Source organism: Melanotaenia boesemani, chromosome 5 (genome assembly GCF_017639745.1).
Source record: "Melanotaenia boesemani isolate fMelBoe1 chromosome 5, fMelBoe1.pri, whole genome shotgun sequence".
In the NCBI taxonomy this organism is placed as follows: Eukaryota; Metazoa; Chordata; class Actinopteri; order Atheriniformes; family Melanotaeniidae; genus Melanotaenia; species Melanotaenia boesemani.
In genome coordinates this window covers 298666-316340 of record NC_055686.1, presented here as the reverse complement: position 1 = coordinate 316340, position 17675 = coordinate 298666, and the positions used below count along the sequence as shown (strand labels likewise).

The 17675-nt window shown below is 45.1% G+C and overlaps 1 protein-coding gene and 2 long non-coding RNA genes across 9 annotated transcripts in view; 1 reads left to right on the top strand and 2 right to left on the bottom strand.

Annotated features, from left to right (window-relative positions):
* Positions 1-12210, top strand: part of LOC121640119 — a 13199-nt gene extending 989 nt beyond the window's left edge. For 3 of the 7 annotated variants that reach the window (XM_041985762.1, XM_041985763.1, XM_041985757.1), the window contains 6 exons: positions 604-1071; positions 6053-6556; positions 9114-9513; positions 9601-9672; positions 10967-11041; positions 11127-12210. In XM_041985762.1, the coding sequence (XP_041841696.1) occupies positions 610-1071; positions 6053-6556; positions 9114-9513; positions 9601-9672; positions 10967-11041; positions 11127-12034 (2421 nt within the window). In that variant the 5' untranslated portion in view covers positions 604-609 and the 3' untranslated portion in view covers positions 12035-12210. Of the gene's footprint in view, positions 30-157; positions 327-351; positions 399-603; positions 1072-6052; positions 6557-9113; positions 9514-9600; positions 9673-10966; positions 11042-11126 lie in introns of those variants that run through there. The other 4 variants (XM_041985756.1, XM_041985758.1, XM_041985761.1 and 1 more) reach the window with 4 other exon arrangements.
* LOC121640122 lies at positions 4672-12330 on the bottom strand. Its single transcript, XR_006010373.1, has 4 exons — positions 12291-12330; positions 12131-12256; positions 6244-6246; positions 4672-4681 (listed from the first exon to the last, which is right to left on the bottom strand). It is a non-coding gene; the product is annotated as an uncharacterized LOC121640122 (long non-coding RNA).
* LOC121640124 lies at positions 8143-8386 on the bottom strand. The gene is made up of 2 exons (XR_006010375.1): positions 8303-8386; positions 8143-8236 (listed from the first exon to the last, which is right to left on the bottom strand). It is a non-coding gene; the product is annotated as an uncharacterized LOC121640124 (long non-coding RNA).
* Positions 12331-17675: the final 5345 nt, after the last annotated feature.

The following is a 17675-nucleotide window of genomic DNA, read 5'->3' as shown; positions in this document are numbered from 1 at the left end:
CCACGTAAGTTCATGTAGGCTCTACACAGGTCCATGCAGGTCCACAGAGGTCCATGTAGGTCCATGTATACTCCACGCACGTCCAGAAAGGTCCATGTAGCCTCCACGTAAGTTCATGTAGGCTCTACACAGGTCCATGTAGGCTCCATGCAGGTCCACAGAGGTCCATGTAGGCTCCACGTAAGTTCATGTAGGCTCTACACAGGTCCATGTTGACTCCATGCAGGTCCACAGAGGTCCATGTAGGCTCCACGTAAGTTCATGTAGGCTCTACACAGGTCCATGTAGGCTCCATGCAGGTCCACAGAGGTCCATGTAGGCTCCACGTAAGTTCATGTAGGCTCTACACAGGTCCATGTAGACTCCATGCAGGTCCACAGAGTCCATGTAGGCTCCACGTAAGTTCATGTAGGCTCTACACAGGTCCATGTAGACTCCATGCAGGTCCACAGAGTCCATGTAGGCTTCGGATGGGGTTCCTAGCTGGGGATGGGGTCCAGGTTGGAAATGGGGTCCTGGTAGTGTATCTCATGCTGATGGGGTCATCACAGGACCTTTAAGAGAAAATCCTCAATTGTAGATTAACTGTTTCTGGTTGCTCAGGTCGTCATGGAGACCGCTGTTACCATGGAAGACCACACCGATGTCACCATGGTGAATAAGATGGCGGTCCAGGACTCGGACAAACCCCCCTCTTCTGACCAAGAACCACAAAAACCCGCCTCTGACCAGCCACGGCGCCGCCCCCTGGTTAGGCGGAGTCAGAGAGCGAAGAGGCGGAGTCTGTGCGACAAGAGGCGGAGTCAGAGAACAAAGAGGCGGGGCCAGGAGGAGAAGAAGGAGGGTGTGACGGTGAAGAGGACGTGGAGCGGTGGGAAGCGGCGTTGGGATAAGAAACATTACTGCGTGTTCTGCCGCCGGCCGCAGGTGAAGATCGCTCGCCACCTGCTGAGGAAGCACGGCGACGAACAGGAAGTGGTGGCGGCCAGCACGCTGCCGCCCGGCTCCAAACAGCGCCACCTGCTGCTGGAGCACCTGCGCTGCAGAGGAAACTACCTGCACAACATCGAGGTCTGTTTACCTCTTTATTTACCTGTTTATTTACCTCTTTATTTACCTGTTTACCTCTTTATTTACCTCTTTATTTAACTTTATATTTACCTGTTTATTTAACTTTATATTTACCTGTTTATTTACCTATTTACCTCTTTATTTACCTTTTTATTTACCTGTTTACCTCTTTATTTACCTCTGTACCTTTTATTTACCTGTTTGTTTACCTCTTTATTTACCTTTTATTTACCTCTTTATTTACCTGTTTACCTCTTTATTTACCTGTTTGTTTACCTCTTTATTTACCTTTTATTTACCTGTTTACCTCTTTATTTACCTTTTTATTTATGTGTTTACCTCTTTATTTACCTTTTATTTACCTGTTTACCTCTTTATTTACCTTTTATTTACCTGTTTACCTCTTTATTTACCTTTTTATTTACCTGTTTATTTGCCTTTTATTTACCTTTTATTTACCTGTTTACCTCTTTATTTACCTTTTTATTTACCTCTTTATTTACCTGTTTGCCTGTTTATTTACCTTTTATTTACCTGTTTACCTCTTTATTTACCTTTTTATTGACCTGTTTACCTCTTTATTTACCTGTTTGTTTACCTCTTTATTTACCTTTTTATTTACCTGAGGGGTATTGCACGAAACCAGAATAAAGAAATCCAGGATAATTAAGCAAGCCCAGCTTGACCTAGCTTGCGCGGCCTATCCTGGCTTAATTGGTTGCACGTTTGCTGAGCCAGGATGAGAAGGTGCGGCTAGGTTAAGCCAGGTGAAGATAGTTGGGATAAGTGCGTGTGCACGGCATACTGAAGCAGACCTCGCGATCGCTCACAGAATCACCGATGGGGAAATGGATAAAAGTCGCACGTCCTACGTCACGGCCTCTGAACAACAGCTCCTGACGGAGTTCTCTGACGAAGTTAAGGATATTATAAGGAAAAAAGGCAAAACCAATGCCATAAGTAAAGAACGCGAGAGAGCCTGGCAGACAATAGCCGACCGGCTCAATGCGTAAGTAGTCAAAAACTGTACAATTAATAAACAGTGCTCCACTGGAACTGTCATAATTAGGCTACAATTAAAGGATTACTTTTCAAATCCACTAACTGTTGTATACTTTAAGAGTGACAAGCAGGTGCATGTTACTCAGGAAATGTAGAGGATGATTAGTTGCAAACAATTATCCACAATGTGTCATTTAATCTATTTTCCTCATGTAACGTTTTTATCTATTTTATCTTTCTGTCCTTCATAAAGGACAAACCTGTCTGGCCATAAAAGGACCTGGCAGCAAGAAAAAATTAAATATAAGAACATTTTGCAGGCTGGTAAGTGACCCCAAAGTAGATAACCGTGAACAAATGAGGTGAATAGATGAGGTGTCTGCTGACATGTTCAATGTCTGTATGATTGTAGCAGTTAAAAAAAAGGCCTATAGAACTGGCACAGGGGGCGGCCCACCAAGCCAGGATGGGACTCCAGCAGAGGAACTGGCCTCCATTTAAATAAAGGGAGGCCAGTGATGGAGGGGATCCAGGGAGGGACAATAACTGACTCTGTCCCAGCCACAGAAACTGTCCGCTTCATACAAGGTACACAAAGTACTGCAATTCTACTGCACATGGAACACAATCAAATATAATATAGTGTCTGACTTTGGATAACCTTGCAGTGTCTGGGAACACAATTACACTTTTGGAGCCACCAGAAGATGATCCGGTTAGTATAGTGTCTCCAAATCACAGGCTTGGTATGTTCTGTCAAATCTTAATCCAAGTCCTCTCGCTGCATGTATACGGCAGGGGGAAGGCACATCTGCAGCTGCAGAATGCACGTCTGCAGATGAGGAGACTGTGTCAGTGGAGTCCAGAAGGCTTGAGGCATGTCAGTTTTATGGGATTGGCCTGCTTATTTATTCCATGAAGGATATGAAGTCAGTGATGTGGTGCTAATAGAAAATGTGTAACAGGACCCGGATGCTGCACAGTCTCCTAAGCGGCCTGGTAACATTGTGAGTATTGGCTAAAGTAAATCTACGTTATGCACAAATACTGCTGTGCTAACTGACATTTCCTTTACAGACCTCACAAACTGTCAGAACGCTTTATTCAGGGCACCTGGAGAGAGAGACAGAGCTGGCAGATGTTAAAATCAGACTCAAAAAGAGAAAGCTCCAAGAACTAGAGCTGGATCTAGAGATTAAACGCCGGACACTCAGAAAACTGGACCTGGAAATCCAGAAACTAGAAAGAGAAGTGAGTGTTTCAATGCACACAGTAACCATATCTGCAATACAGTGTTTTAATCCTTGTTACTTTTGCTGTCGTAGGATCCAAGCAACCAAGACAAATGACTGCTTAATAAAAAAATAAAAATAAAAAAACTAGAACATTGGTGTCCGTCCTCTTTTCATGAATGTAAAAGAATTTCAAAGAACCACCAGTGCTAAACAAAATGCTCACACAGGAAAAGCTCTTTTATTAAATAAAGGGGGGGGGGGGGTCTCTCCTTTCTTAGGCCTGCAATGTTATGCAGCACTACGCATGCAGCAATAACATCACAGGCTCTGTCCGGGAAATCCTCAGGTGGTGCAGGCACTGAAACCGAGATTTCAGAAGGCCGAAGGTCATCTCGATTCGAGCCCTTGTCTTGGTGTGTGCATGGTTGTAGGCCTGCTGTGGTGGGGTTTGGGGATCTGCAAAGGGAGTCAAGAGGAATGACTCACAGGCGTATCCTTTATCTCCCAGCAGCACACCAGAGAATTCACCTGATAATACAAAATATAATTTAGAAAACAGAGTTACACACACAGTGTCCAAGGTGCTTACAGTACAAATGTGTGGGCTACCTTGTGAAAGTCTCTCATAAATTGGACTAGCCCGAAAGACTCTAGAGTCATGCACTGAGCCAGGCCACTTTGCCTCTAAGTTGCTCTGACCTGTCCCTGAAGACTCTTTCCCGTCTGAATGCTCTTCTGAGGATGCGGGCTTCCTCGTCCAGCACATCCTCATCCAAAAAGGGTAAGCCATTATGAAGAGGGACCAGGTGAAGGGGAGGTGGATGAGTAGTCTTCATTAGCATAGCAATATAACACTTGGCCTGATGAAATCATGCACTTATGACCAAGTTGATATTGTGTGATGAAATCGTGATCCTGTATTTAAATAAAATGACTAAAAAAAAAAAATTATATGCACTGCACTAGCACTACACGACAGCACCTGGGTCTAACTGGACTCAAAGCGGTCTGACTAACACTTAATTATGATGTCCCATCTTGTTTGAATTCATGCTTGTGTTGTTCTTGCTCTCAAATGTAAGTCGCTTTGGATAAAAGCGTCTGCTAAATGACTGTAGAATAGAATAGAATAGAATAGAATAATAATACTACAACTGGAATCCACATAAAAAGGCTGTTGCGATTACGAACAGATTTGGATTAAATGTACAGTGACTGTATATGTAATATTTTAATACTGGATGATTAAAATGACGCGCCATACTTAGGAAGACCATGGACATGCTGTAAAACACATTAATTCCTCATAGAATTGACGTTGGACATGCAGGTGACTCGCTAGGATTAATCTTAGCCTGAGCAGTTAGCCTGGTCTGGAGCAGGCTAGCTGCAGCGGATAAATCACCACAGTAACTTGGCCGGGTTTAGTTTGAGCTGCTTTCATGCAACCGACATAGGGCTAAATTCAGCCAGGATAACCAACATATCCCGGCTTAATCCCTTATCTTGGTTTCGTGCAATACCCCTCTGTTTATGTACCTGTTTATTTACCTTTTCATTTACCTGTTTATTTACCTCTTTATTTAACTTTTTATTTACCTGTTTATTTACCTTTTTCTTTAATTCTTTATTTACCTTTTTATAAACCTCTTTATTTACCTCTTTATTTACCTTTTAATTTACCTTTTTCTTTACCTCTTTATTTACCTTTTTATAAACCTCTTTATTTACCTCTTTATTTACCTTTTAATTTACCTTTTTCTTTACCTCTTTCTTTACCTTTTCATTTACCTGTTTATTTACCTTTTTCTTTACCTTTTTCTTTACCTCTTTATTTACCTTTTCATTTACCTGTTTATTTACCTCTAACTTTTTATAAACCTCTTTATTTACCTCTTTGTTTACCTGTTTATTTACCTTTTTCTTTACCTGTTTATTTACCTTTTCATTTACCTGTTTATTTACCTCTATTTAACTTTTTATAAACCTCTTTATTTACCTCTTTATTTACCTTTTTATTTACCTGTTTGTTTACCTTTTTCTTTAATTATTTATTTACCTTTTTATAAACCTCTTTATTTACCTCTTTATTTACCTTTTAATTTACCTTTTTCTTTACCTCTTTATTTACCTTTTAATTTACCTTTTTCTTTACCTCTTTATTTACCTTTTCATTTACCTGTTTATTTACCTTTTTCTTTACCTCTTTATTTACCCTTTCAATTACCAGTTTATTTACCTCTTTATTTACCTTTTCATTTACCTGTTTATTTACCTCTAACTTTTTATAAACCTCTTTATTTACCTCTTTATTTACCTTTTATTTACGTGTTTATTTACCTGTTTACCTCTTTATTTACCTCTTTCTGTACCTGTTTACCTTTTTATTTACCTGTTTATTTACCTCTTTATTTAACTTTTTATAAACCTCTTTATTTACCTCTTTATCTTTTATTTACCTTTTTATTTACCTTTTTTTTACCTGTTTATTTACCTGTTTATTTACCTCTTTATTTACCTTTTTATTTACCTTTATATTTAACTGTTCATTTACCTTTTTTTTTACCTGTTTATTTATGTCTTTATTTACCTGTTTATCTACCTGTTTACCTGTCTTTCTACTCGTTTATTTACCTGTTTCCCCATCTGTCTACCTGTTTATTTACCTCTCTACTTGTTTATTTACCTGTTTCCCTGTCTGTCTACCTGAGTCCGCTCCCTCTGACTTCCTGTCCCTCTGCCAGGTGATCCGACAGGGCAGCGGTGAGATCATCCCGTGGCGTCAGCCCTCAGAGGAGGTAGACGCCAGGAACTACCTGCCCTGCCCGCTCTGCCTCGGCTTCTTCCTGCGCGCCGACCTCTGGAAGCATCAGGTGTCCTGTCGGAAGAAGCTCGCCATCAACCCATCCAAAGACTCGGCCTCCTCCTCGGAGACCAGCTCCGACCCACACAACTCTGAGTCCACGGGCCGGTCCGGCTGCGATCCGGCTCACAGCGGGACCTCAAAGGACCCACCTGTAGATCCTCCTGGAGAAGCCAACCAACGCTCCAGTTCTAGAAGCAAACGGCCCTTGACCTCTGACCCCAGTCTAGATCAGAACCTGATCCCGGACTCTGCCGGGAACCGACCCAGGAAGCGGACCAGAGTCCAGGCCGCGGCGTCACGCCTCCTGCCGATCTCCAGTGGAGCCTCTGAGAGCTGCAGTGAGATCTTACACCGCATGAACCAGGACAGCGTGTCCTACGAGGTATGAACACCTGCACCTGTTTATACACCTGAACACGTGAACCTGTTTATACACCTGAACACCTGTTTATACACCCGAACACCTGTTTATACACCCGAACACCTGTTTATACACCCGAACACGTGAACCTGTTTATACACCTGAACACCTGTTTATACACCCAAACACCTGTTTATACACCTGAAGACCTGTTTATACACCCAAACACCTGTTTATACACCTGAACACCTGTTTATACACCCGAACACGTGAACCTGTTTATACACCTGAACACCTGTTTATACACCCAAACACCTGTTTATACACCTGAAGACCTGTTTATACACCCAAACACCTGTTTATACACCTGAACACCTGTTTATACACCCGAACACGTGAACCTGTTTATACACCTGAACACCTGTTTATACACCTGAACACCTGTTTATACACCTGAACACCTGTTTATACACCCAAACACCTGTTTATACACCTGAACACCTGTTTATACATCCGAACACGTGAACCTGTTTATACACCTGAACACCTGTTTATACACCCGAACACGTGAACCTGTTTATACACCTGAACACCTGTTTATACACCCGAACACCTGTTTATACACCCGAACACCTGTTCATACACCCGAACACCTGTTTATACACCCGAACACGTGAACCTGTTTATACACCTGAACACCTGTTTATACACCTGAACACCTGTTTATACACCCGAACACCTGTTTATACACCCGAACACCTGTTTATACACCCGAACACGTGAACCTGTTTATACACCTGAACACCTGTTTATACACCTGAACACCTGTTTATACACCTGAACACCTGTTTATACACCCGAACACCTGTTTATACACCCGAACACCTGTTTATACACCCTAACACCTGTTTATACACCCGAACACCTGTTAATACACCCGAACACCTGTTTATACACCCGAACACCTGTTTATACACCCGAACACCTGTTTATACACCTGAACACCTGTTTATACACCCGAACACCTGTTTATACACCTGAACACCTGTTTATACACCCGAACACGTGAACCTGTTTATACACCTAAACACCTGTCAATACACCGGAACACCTGTTTATACACCTGAACACCTGTTTATACACCTGAACACCTGTTAATACACCGGAACACCTGTTTATACACCCGAACACCTGTTAATACACCCAAACACCTGTTTATACACCCGAACACCTGTTTATACACCCGAACACGTGAACCTGTTTATACACCTGAACACCTGTTAATACACCCGAACACCTGTTTATACACCCGAACACCTGTTAATACACCCGAACACGTGAACCTGTTTATACACCTGAACACCTGTTTATACACCCGAACACCTGTTAATACACCCGAACACGTGAACCTGTTTATACACCTGAACACCTGTTAATACACCCGAACACCTGTTTATACACCCGAACACCTGTTTATACACCCGAACACGTGAACCTGTTTATACACCTGAACACCTGTTAATACACCCAAACACCTGTTTATACACCTGAACACCTGTTTATACACCCGAACACGTGAACCTGTTTATACACCTGAACACCTGTTAATACACCCGAACACCTGTTTATACACCCGAACACCTGTTAATACACCCGAACACCTGTTTATACACCCGAACACCTGTTCATACACCCGAACACCTGTTCATACACCCGAACACGTGTTTATACACCCGAACACGTGAACCTGTTTATACACCTGAACACCTGTTTATACACCCGAACACCTGTTCATACACCCGAACACCTGTTTATACACCTGAACACCTGTTTATACACCCGAACACGTGAACCTGTTTATACACCTGAACACCTGTTAATACACCTGAACACCTGTTTATACACCCGAACACCTGTTAATACACCCGAACACCTGTTTATACACCCGAACACCTGTTCATACAACCGAACACCTGTTTATACACCTGAACACCTGTTTATACACCCGAACACGTGAACCTGTTTATACACCTGAACACCTGTTTATACACCCGAACACCTGTTTATACACCCGAACACCTGTTCATACACCCGAACACCTGTTTATACACCTGAACACCTGTTTATACATCCGAACACCTGTTTATACACCCGAACACGTGAACCTGTTTATACACCTGAACACCAGTTCATACACCCGAACACCTGTTTATACACCTGAACACCAGTTCATACACCCGAACACCTGTTTATACACCCGAACACCTGTTCATACACCCGAACACCTGTTCATACACCCGAACACCTGTTTATACACCTGAACACCTGTTTATACACCTGAACACCTGCACCTATTGAAGAACCCGTTCAGCTCATCTCGGTCCAGACCTCTATCATTCTGGTCCCTCTTTAACCCCTCATTCCTGACCACCATCCGTCTCCTAACTGGTCCTCCTAGTAAAGATGTTTTTGTCTTCAGTAACTCTTCGTCTCCATCTTTGTAGGCCGTCTTTTTATGTTTACCTGTGTACCTGTCGGTTAACCTGTATGTTTACTAGAGTCCTGTCGTCTCTACCAGGTGAAATCTGATTGGCTGATTTGTAAGTATGGGAACAAGCTGATGGGGAACCAGGACGGCAGCCAGAGGAGGTACGACTATGTCAGCCAGAAGCTCAGGGAGCTGGGCAGGTTGCTGCTGGCTGCCAAGTCCCTGGATACTGGCGTCCAGAACCTGCAGGACCTCCTGTCTCCGGGACGCATCAGCCTGGCCCTGTCCGCCGCCAGAAAGGCATCAGGGTATCGGTGGAGCCGCCCTCCTCTCGCCGTCAAGACCACGTTGAAGACGGTTTGTGAGATAGCTATCGGAGAGAGTCTGGAGGACGGAGACTGGGAGGCTGCTGCCAAGACCACTGACTTCTACCACATGCTAGGGAGGGAGTGGGACAACCTGGGGCTGCAGAACCCAGGTTCAGACCCAGGTAAGAACTAAATCCACCCTGATCATGTGGAAACTGTCAGCAGGAAGAGAAAGACCACCTGATCACCTGAAGGTTTTCCTCCTGCAGCTGCTTCAGAAGGAGCCAAAGGGAAGAAACATCCGGTCCAGTCCAAAAATGAGAAGGACCTCAGACCAGATGGTGAGTTCTGGATGATCTGGATCAGATAGACTCTTCAGAAGGGCTACGGTTCTAGAGCTGGGTTAAAAAATGATCAATTTGGATCGATTGAAATTGAATTAATCCAACATCCATTGATAAAACTAAAAAATTAGTTTTCCTCGGTGACAACATTGACCTCAACGATTGATGCTCAACGAGATCCTAGCATATGTACACGACAGAAAGGTTACCTGTCGCTTCCGTCCAATCAGCTTCTCTCTCTGAAACGATGACACATTCAGATGTTGTCATTCACCATAGGATTAGATTCATTTGTAAACTACTTAGCAATTTAATATCTCTCACATTACCATCGAACAGTGGTATTAGCTAACACTAAAACTATTAGCCAACTCTTAAGACCACTGGCTTCCACATTAGCAGCTAACGCTAAGACTGGTGGCTTCCACATTAGCAGCTAACGCTAAGACTGGTGGCTTCCACATTAGCAGCTAACGCTAAGACTGGTGGCTTCCACATTAGCAGCTAACGCTAAGACTGGTGGCTTCCACATTAGCAGCTAACGCTAAGACTGGTGGCTTCCACATTCGCAGCTAACGCTAAGTCTCTAAATACAACCACAAAGTCGCTAAATACAACCACAAAGTCACTAAATACAACCGGAAAGTCACTAAATACAACCAGAAAGTCTCTAAATACAGCCACAAAGTCGCTAGATACAACCACAAAGTCACTAAATACAACCACAAAGTCTCTAAATACAACCACAAAGTCTCTAAATACAACCACAAAGTCGCTAAATACAGCCACAAAGTCGCTAAATACAACCACAAAGTCGCTAAATACAACCACAAAGTCGCTAAATACAACCACAAAGTCTTTAAATACAGCCACAAAGTCGCTAAATACAGCCACAAAGTCGCTAAATACAACCACAAAGTCGCTAAATACAACCACAAAGTCGCTACGGTGGTAATAAATTCCCCCAGGACCCGCCTCTTTCCACACATTAGCCAGTCACAGTCCTCGTTCGTCCCCACTCACACACACATTGGCTGTCGTCTTCTTCGTTGGTGTTCGTCTCCTTTTCTCGTATTAAAGTTAGTTTGAGTCAAACCAGCAGCTAATTTGTAATTACTGAACTACTGGGCTGAAGAGGGAGCAGAAGGCTGGTAGACCGGTAGATGTACCGTCGCCATCGTAGAGTAGATATCGTAGAGAAAAATTCACTCTGTCTCACATTTTAGTCACAAAATGTGACCGTTTGCAGTCTGTAGTCCTGGTTTGGTTCACCATGTCTGTCCCTGTGCAGGTCTTTTTAAGAACGGGACCAGACCTCTGAGCTCTGCCCTTCCTTCAGATTCCAGACTGCAGAATCCTGTCTCAGGTGGGTTCTGGTGGAGTCCTGAAGCCACTGCAGGTCCTGGAGGTCTGGTTATACTGTCTCTGATGTCCTGTCCGTTGTCTTGCAGTCCCTGCTGGTCCCAGGAAAGTCCGCCGGCGCCCTTGGTCCTCCGCAGAGAAGGAGGCCATCTGGCGACAGCTTGGAGACCACGTCCTATTCCAGTCCGTACCAGGGAAGGAGGTCTGCCAGCGCTGTCTGGACCTGGAGCCGGTTCTCAGAGGGCGACACTGGAAGGACATCAAGAACCAGATCCACAACCAGATCCAGAGCCAGAAAAAGCAGCAGTTTCATGCTCAGATGGACCTAGAGGAGAACCAGGACCACCGAGATCAAATTCAGAACCATAGCCAGGAAAAGCAGCAGCTGCAGTACCAGACTGAAATGGACCCCCAGCAGAAGGACCACCAGAACCAGAAAAAACAGCAGTACCTGTCCCAGATGGACCAGCAGGACAATGGTCAGAATCAGAAGAGACCCTCATACCACATTCAGATGAACCACCAGGACGGCATCCAGAACCAGAAGAATCATCTTGAGCACACCCAGCTGGACCACCAGGACCACCTTCACATGCACAAGAAACAGCTGTGCCACAACAGACTGGATCACCAAGACCACCAGGACCCCAGCCAGATTCTGAAGAAGCAGCTGTACCAGATGGACCAGCAGACCCAGCCTCTGCAGACCCTGGACCGGGACACATCGGTTCTGACCGTGTCACCTTATGGGCCTGAGGGCCCACTTAGGCCCCCTGGACTCCCTCTGCTGGAGCGGGACCCAGCCATCACCCCCTACCCTCTCCTACACAGGGCCCCGGGGCCCCACATGGAGCAGCTCCTGTCCAGGCCCGACTGGACTGAAGAGGCTTTGGCCCAGAACTACTCAATTGGCAGGTCGCTGGGCCGGAACCTGCTGCAGGATGTCCCCCCAGGAGGACCGGCCCCCGACCCGCATTCTGGACACGTCCACTTCTGAAACACCAGTCCAGTTCAGATGGACAAGTTTATATCTGAAGGACTGGGTCCAGTCCTGACAGACCAGTCCATTTCTAACTGACCGGTCCCGACGGACTAGGACGGAACAGAACCACGCTCTGTCTGAGAAAAGTATTTTATATTTAAACCACAGTTCTGACCAGAACTTTAACAGAACTCCGACCCCTCCTCTCTGACTCCTCTTCCTCTCTGACTCCTCCTCCTCTCTGACTCCTCTTCCTTTTTGACTCCTCCACTCTGACTCCTCTTCCTCTCTGACTCCTCCTCCTCTCTGACTCCTCTTCCTCTCTGACTCCTCCTCCTCCTCTCTGACTCCTCTTCCTCTCTGACTCCTCCTCCTCTCCTCCTCCTCTTCCTTTCTGACTCCTCCTCCTCTCTGATTCCTCTTCCTTTCTGACTCCTCCTCTCTGACGCCCTTTCTCTGTAACTCCGGGTCTGGATCTGGTCCGGCTCGGGTCTGGATCTGGTCTGAATTGGGTGTGATTCAGAGCGGTTCTGACCGGGTTGGGGTGTGAGGTGGATGAGGAGCAGAAACATGAACCCAAATGTTAAAACGATGATCAGCTGTTTGTGTCTAATGACGTCTTCATGGATGAAATCTGGAATAAAACATGTTTTCATTCTGCTGTCTTTATAATCCCTGAACAACATGAAGAACACGGAAAACACGAACAGCACGAACATGAACATAAAGACGAAGAACACGAATAACACGAACACGAAGAACACGAACACAAACACGAAGAACATGAACATGAAGAACACGAACACGGAAAACACGAACATGAACCTAAATACGAAGAACACGAACATGAAGAAAACAAATACAAACACGAAGAACACGAAAAACACAAAGAATACGAAAAAAACATGAACATAAACACGAAGAACACAAACACAAATAACACAAATACGAAGAACACGAACATGAAGAAAACAAATACAAACACGAAGAACACGAAAAACACAAAGAATACAAAAAAAACACGAACAGCACGAACATGAACATAAATACGAAGAACACGAACACGAAGAACACGGAAAACACGAACAGCACGAACATGAACATAAACACGAAGAACACGAAAAACACAAAGAATACAAAAAAACACGAACAGCACGAACATGAACATAAATACGAAGAACACGAACATGAACATAAATACGAAGAACACAAACAACACATAATACAAAAAAAAAACATAAACATGAAAAACATGAACATGAAGACCAGGAAGAATACGAAACATGAACAACAACAGGAAGACGAAGAAAATGAACACAAACATGAAGAACACGACGTATTTACAGTGTGATGACGTCTCATCCTGTCCGTCTAGTTTCTATCTATTTTTACTGATGTCAGAGAGTTTAAAGATGGAAACGATGGACTCACATATATCTAAATTTTTATGGAAAAATAAGCCATCACATATCAGTCTAAAAACTTTACAACAGACTAAAGATAGAGGCGGATTGGAGCTACCTGACTTTAATCATGTTTTCTTAGCTAACAAGCTGCAGTATATCTCCAAATGGCTTAAACCTAGCAGTCTGGATGAAACATGGTTAGATGTAGAGCAAGCATTGTGTGAGGATGTGTTTATCTCTGATCTGCCATTCATCAGCTCAACCATCAAAACACATCAGTGTTTTAAAAGCATCAATATCAGTTCCTCCTTAGTGGCTTGGTGGGATTTTCTAAAAATAACCAAATCCTCACTTTTTCCATGTAAGTTTACACCCCTCTGGAACAACCCTGACATCCTGCAAAACAAAAAGCTTATCAATTTTACTCAATGGAAAAATAAAGGAATAAAACAGTTAGAACATATAATAGAAAATGGAAACTTCTTATCATTTAATATTCTCACTTCACAATATGGAATCAGTAGCAAAACATTTTAGAATATCACCAGCTTAAATATATTATATGTAAAAAATATACCATTAATCAATTAAACTTACAGCTACCTATTAGAGTGGCAGAATCCATGAATCTCAATGCCCCAAAGCTATTATCAAAAACATATAGACTATTATCTAAACTAGAAGACTCAATCTGTCTTCCAACTTCAAAATGGGAGGGTGACTTATCCAGTAACTTTAATAAAGATAAATGGTCACAAATATGTTTAAACACCTTTAAAATGACTAAAAATTCAAATATGCAACTAATACAATTCAAAATTCTGCATAGAACTCATTATACAGGACAAAGGATGTTCAGGATGGGTCTGTCACAATCAAACATCTGCACACACTGCAATGAAAACACACCTGACAACTATCTCCATGCCTTGTGGTCCTGCACACCTGTCCGCAGGTTCTGGCTTCAGGTATGTGTGGACATGTCAACATGGTTTAAATGTAATATTCCTACAATCCCCGCACTATGTCTACTAGGTGACGTGGGTGACATTAATATGGTAATTAACTCTGCACACATGATACACACAGCATTATGCATCGCAAAGAAAACTATCCTTGTGAACTGAAAAACAAAAATAATCTGTGTATTCAGCAGTTTAGGAATCTCTTAGTTGACCACATCAGTAATGAGACAATGTCTGCCTCCTCAAAGAACTATTTAGCTGAATCTCATTCCCTCTGGTCCCCTGTGCTTAGTTCCATCACTTAGTGTAGGTGGAGGACTGTGACCTCGTTGCTATGGGGGTTTGAGAAATGGCTGGGAGTGACTGGTGGTTGTGGGTTCTTTGTGGTTGCCCGTGGTGCTGGACCGGGCTGCTCTGTGGTGGGGGTGGCTCTGGATCTGGCCTTGTCGGGGGCTGTGGGGGCCAGTGGTTGGAGTCGCCTCGTGGCGGTGGGTGAGGCCACTGGTGACGCCTGGGTTGGTGGGCGTCGGTCCTGGGCCGGGTGGCCGGGCTATTCCGGGGCAGGCTGGGCGGGGGTTCTGGGCTCTGGTTCCCGGGGGTGGTTCTCCTCCCTCCGGGGTGGTGGGCTCCGTATGTGCCGGGGGTCTGGGCCTGCCCGGATGTGCTGCCGTGGTGTGGGTTGGTGCATGCCCTGGTGTCTGGTTGACACCCTGGGACCCAGGGTATGGGCCGGGGGCAGGGGGGTGTAGGGGTTTGAAGGAGGGCTGAGGGGGATTCAGGGCATATATATATATATATATATAGCTCCTTCCTACACTGACAGTGTCTCAGTCTGCTGCTGAAGGAGCTGCTCAGCTCCTCCACAGTCTGGTGCAGCGGGTGAGAGGTGGTGTCCATGATGGATGTGAGCTTGGCCAACATCCTCCTCTCACCCACCTCCTCCACAGAGTCCAGCGGGCAGCCCAGGACAGAGCTGGTCCTCCTGTCCAGCTTGTTCAGTCTCTTCCTGTCCCGGTCAGTGCTGCTCGTTCCCCAGCAGACAACGGCGTAGAGGACAGCAGAGGCTACCACAGAGACATAAAATGTCCTTAGCAGAGGTTACCACAGAGTCATAAAATGTCCTTAGCAGAGGCTACCACAGAGACGTAAAATGTCCTTAGCAGAGGCTACCACAGAGTCATAAAATGTCCTTAGCAGAGGCTACCACAGAGTCATAAAATGTCCTTAGCAGAGGCTACCACAGAGACATAAAATGTCCTTAGCAGAGGCTACCACAGAGACATAAAACGTCCTTAGCAGAGGCTACCACAGAGACATAAAACGTCCTTAGCAGAGGCTACCACAGAGACATAAAATGTCCTTAGCAGAGGCTACCACAGAGACATAAAACGTCCTTAGCAGAGGCTACCACAGAGACATAAAACGTCCTTAGCAGAGGCTACCACAGAGACATAAAATGTCCTTAGCAGAGGCTACCACAGAGACATAAAATGTCCTTAGCAGAGGCCTGCATACTCCAAAGGACCTCAGTCTCCTCAGGAGGTGGAGGCGACTCTGGCCCTTCTTGTACAGGGCGTCTGTGTGGTGTGACCAGTCCAGTTTACTGTTGAGGTGAACACCCAGGTACTTGAAACTGTCCACCAGGTCAATGTCCTTCCCCCGGATGTTCACCGGTGTGTGGGGTAGTGTCCTTCTCCGGAAGTCCATCACCATCTCATTGGTCTTACTGGAGTTTAAGCACAGGCGGTTGCGCTCACACCAGTCCACAATGTCCATGATGACTGAGCGGTACTCAGATAGATTTGCTTTTACCTTATGAACCCTCGCGGCCCCTGAGGTCTTCCCGTACTGGCCTCCTGACTGTACCTAAAGTCAGGACACATACCCACGGAGAGGCAGCTTTCCAGTGGTATGGTCCTCGTCTGTGGAACAGCCTGCTGGAGAAGCTCAGGGCTGCAGAGAATGTTAATGTTTTTAATGTTTTTATTTTTCTATGTTAACCCATTTTTATTTATTCTATGCTTTTATTCTATTTATATTATTTTTAGGTTATTTCTCCAGTGTTTCCTCGGAGGGGGCTCTCTGCACCGGGTTAGGGTTCGGCTGTGGCAGCTCTGTCTTGCGGGTTCTTCGGTCTGGTTGGGTGGCTCCTCTGCCTCTCAATTGGCCGTGTGTCCTGGGTCGGTGCCCTGGGTCGGTGTCCTGGGTCTGTGTCCTGGGTCGGTGTCCTGGGTCGGTGCCCTGGGTCGGTGTCCTGGGTCGGTGTCTTGGCGGTCGGTGCCCTGGGTCGGTGTCCTGGGTCGGTGTCTTGGCGGTCGGTGCCCTGGGTCGGTGCCCTGGGTGGGTGCCCTGGGTCTGTGTCCTGGGTCGGTGTCTTGGCAGTCGGTGTCCTGGGTCGGTGGCCTTGGTCGGTGCCCTGGGTCGGTGTCCTGGGTCGGTGTCTTGGCGGTCGGTGTCCTGGGTCGGTGCCGGTGTCCTGGGTCGGTGTCCTGGGTCGGTGTCCTTGGTCGGTGTCCTGGGTCGGTGTCCTTGGTCGGTGCCCTGGGTCGGTGCCCTTGGTCAGTGTCCTTGGTCGGTGCCCTGGGTCGGTGTCCTGGGTCGGTGTCCTTGGTCGGTGTCCTGGGTCTGTGCCCTTGGTCGGTGTCCTGGGTCGGTGTCCTGGCGGTTGCGGCCTGTGAGCGGCTCCCGGTGCAGACGGTCCCTGTGATAGTGTTTCTGTTGACACAGCCATTGTTTAAGAGCTGGAAATGCCGGTATATCTTGGAAAATACACTACATGGTTATATTACCTTTGGCCTGCTTGCACACACCTCGAAGACTGGTGATACCGTTTATTGAGCACCAGTGTGTAGCCCCGCCCACAAACAAATGAGGTCAATTAAGAACAGATACAATCAATATACAATAACAACACCCCCGCTTGTTCTTAGATTGACAGTGTACAACACCGTGCATCACATACATTCACAATAATTCATTTTGTCCTCTACATTTATCAAACTAACGAGATACTTTCTTGTACAGTGGCAGACAAAGCCACGAATTCAGCTTCACATGTAGACAAAACAACAGCAACAAGACTTCCAAGAAATAACAGGTCCACTCTCAGACACACTGAGACAGAAAGAAAGAAAGAAAGAAAGAAAGAAAGAAAGAAAGAAAGAAAGAAAGAAAAAAAGAATGAATAAATGAATGAATGAATGAATGAATGAATAAATGAATAAATGAATGAATGAATGAATGAATGAATAAATGAATAAATAAATAAAAATGAGCCACCACCTT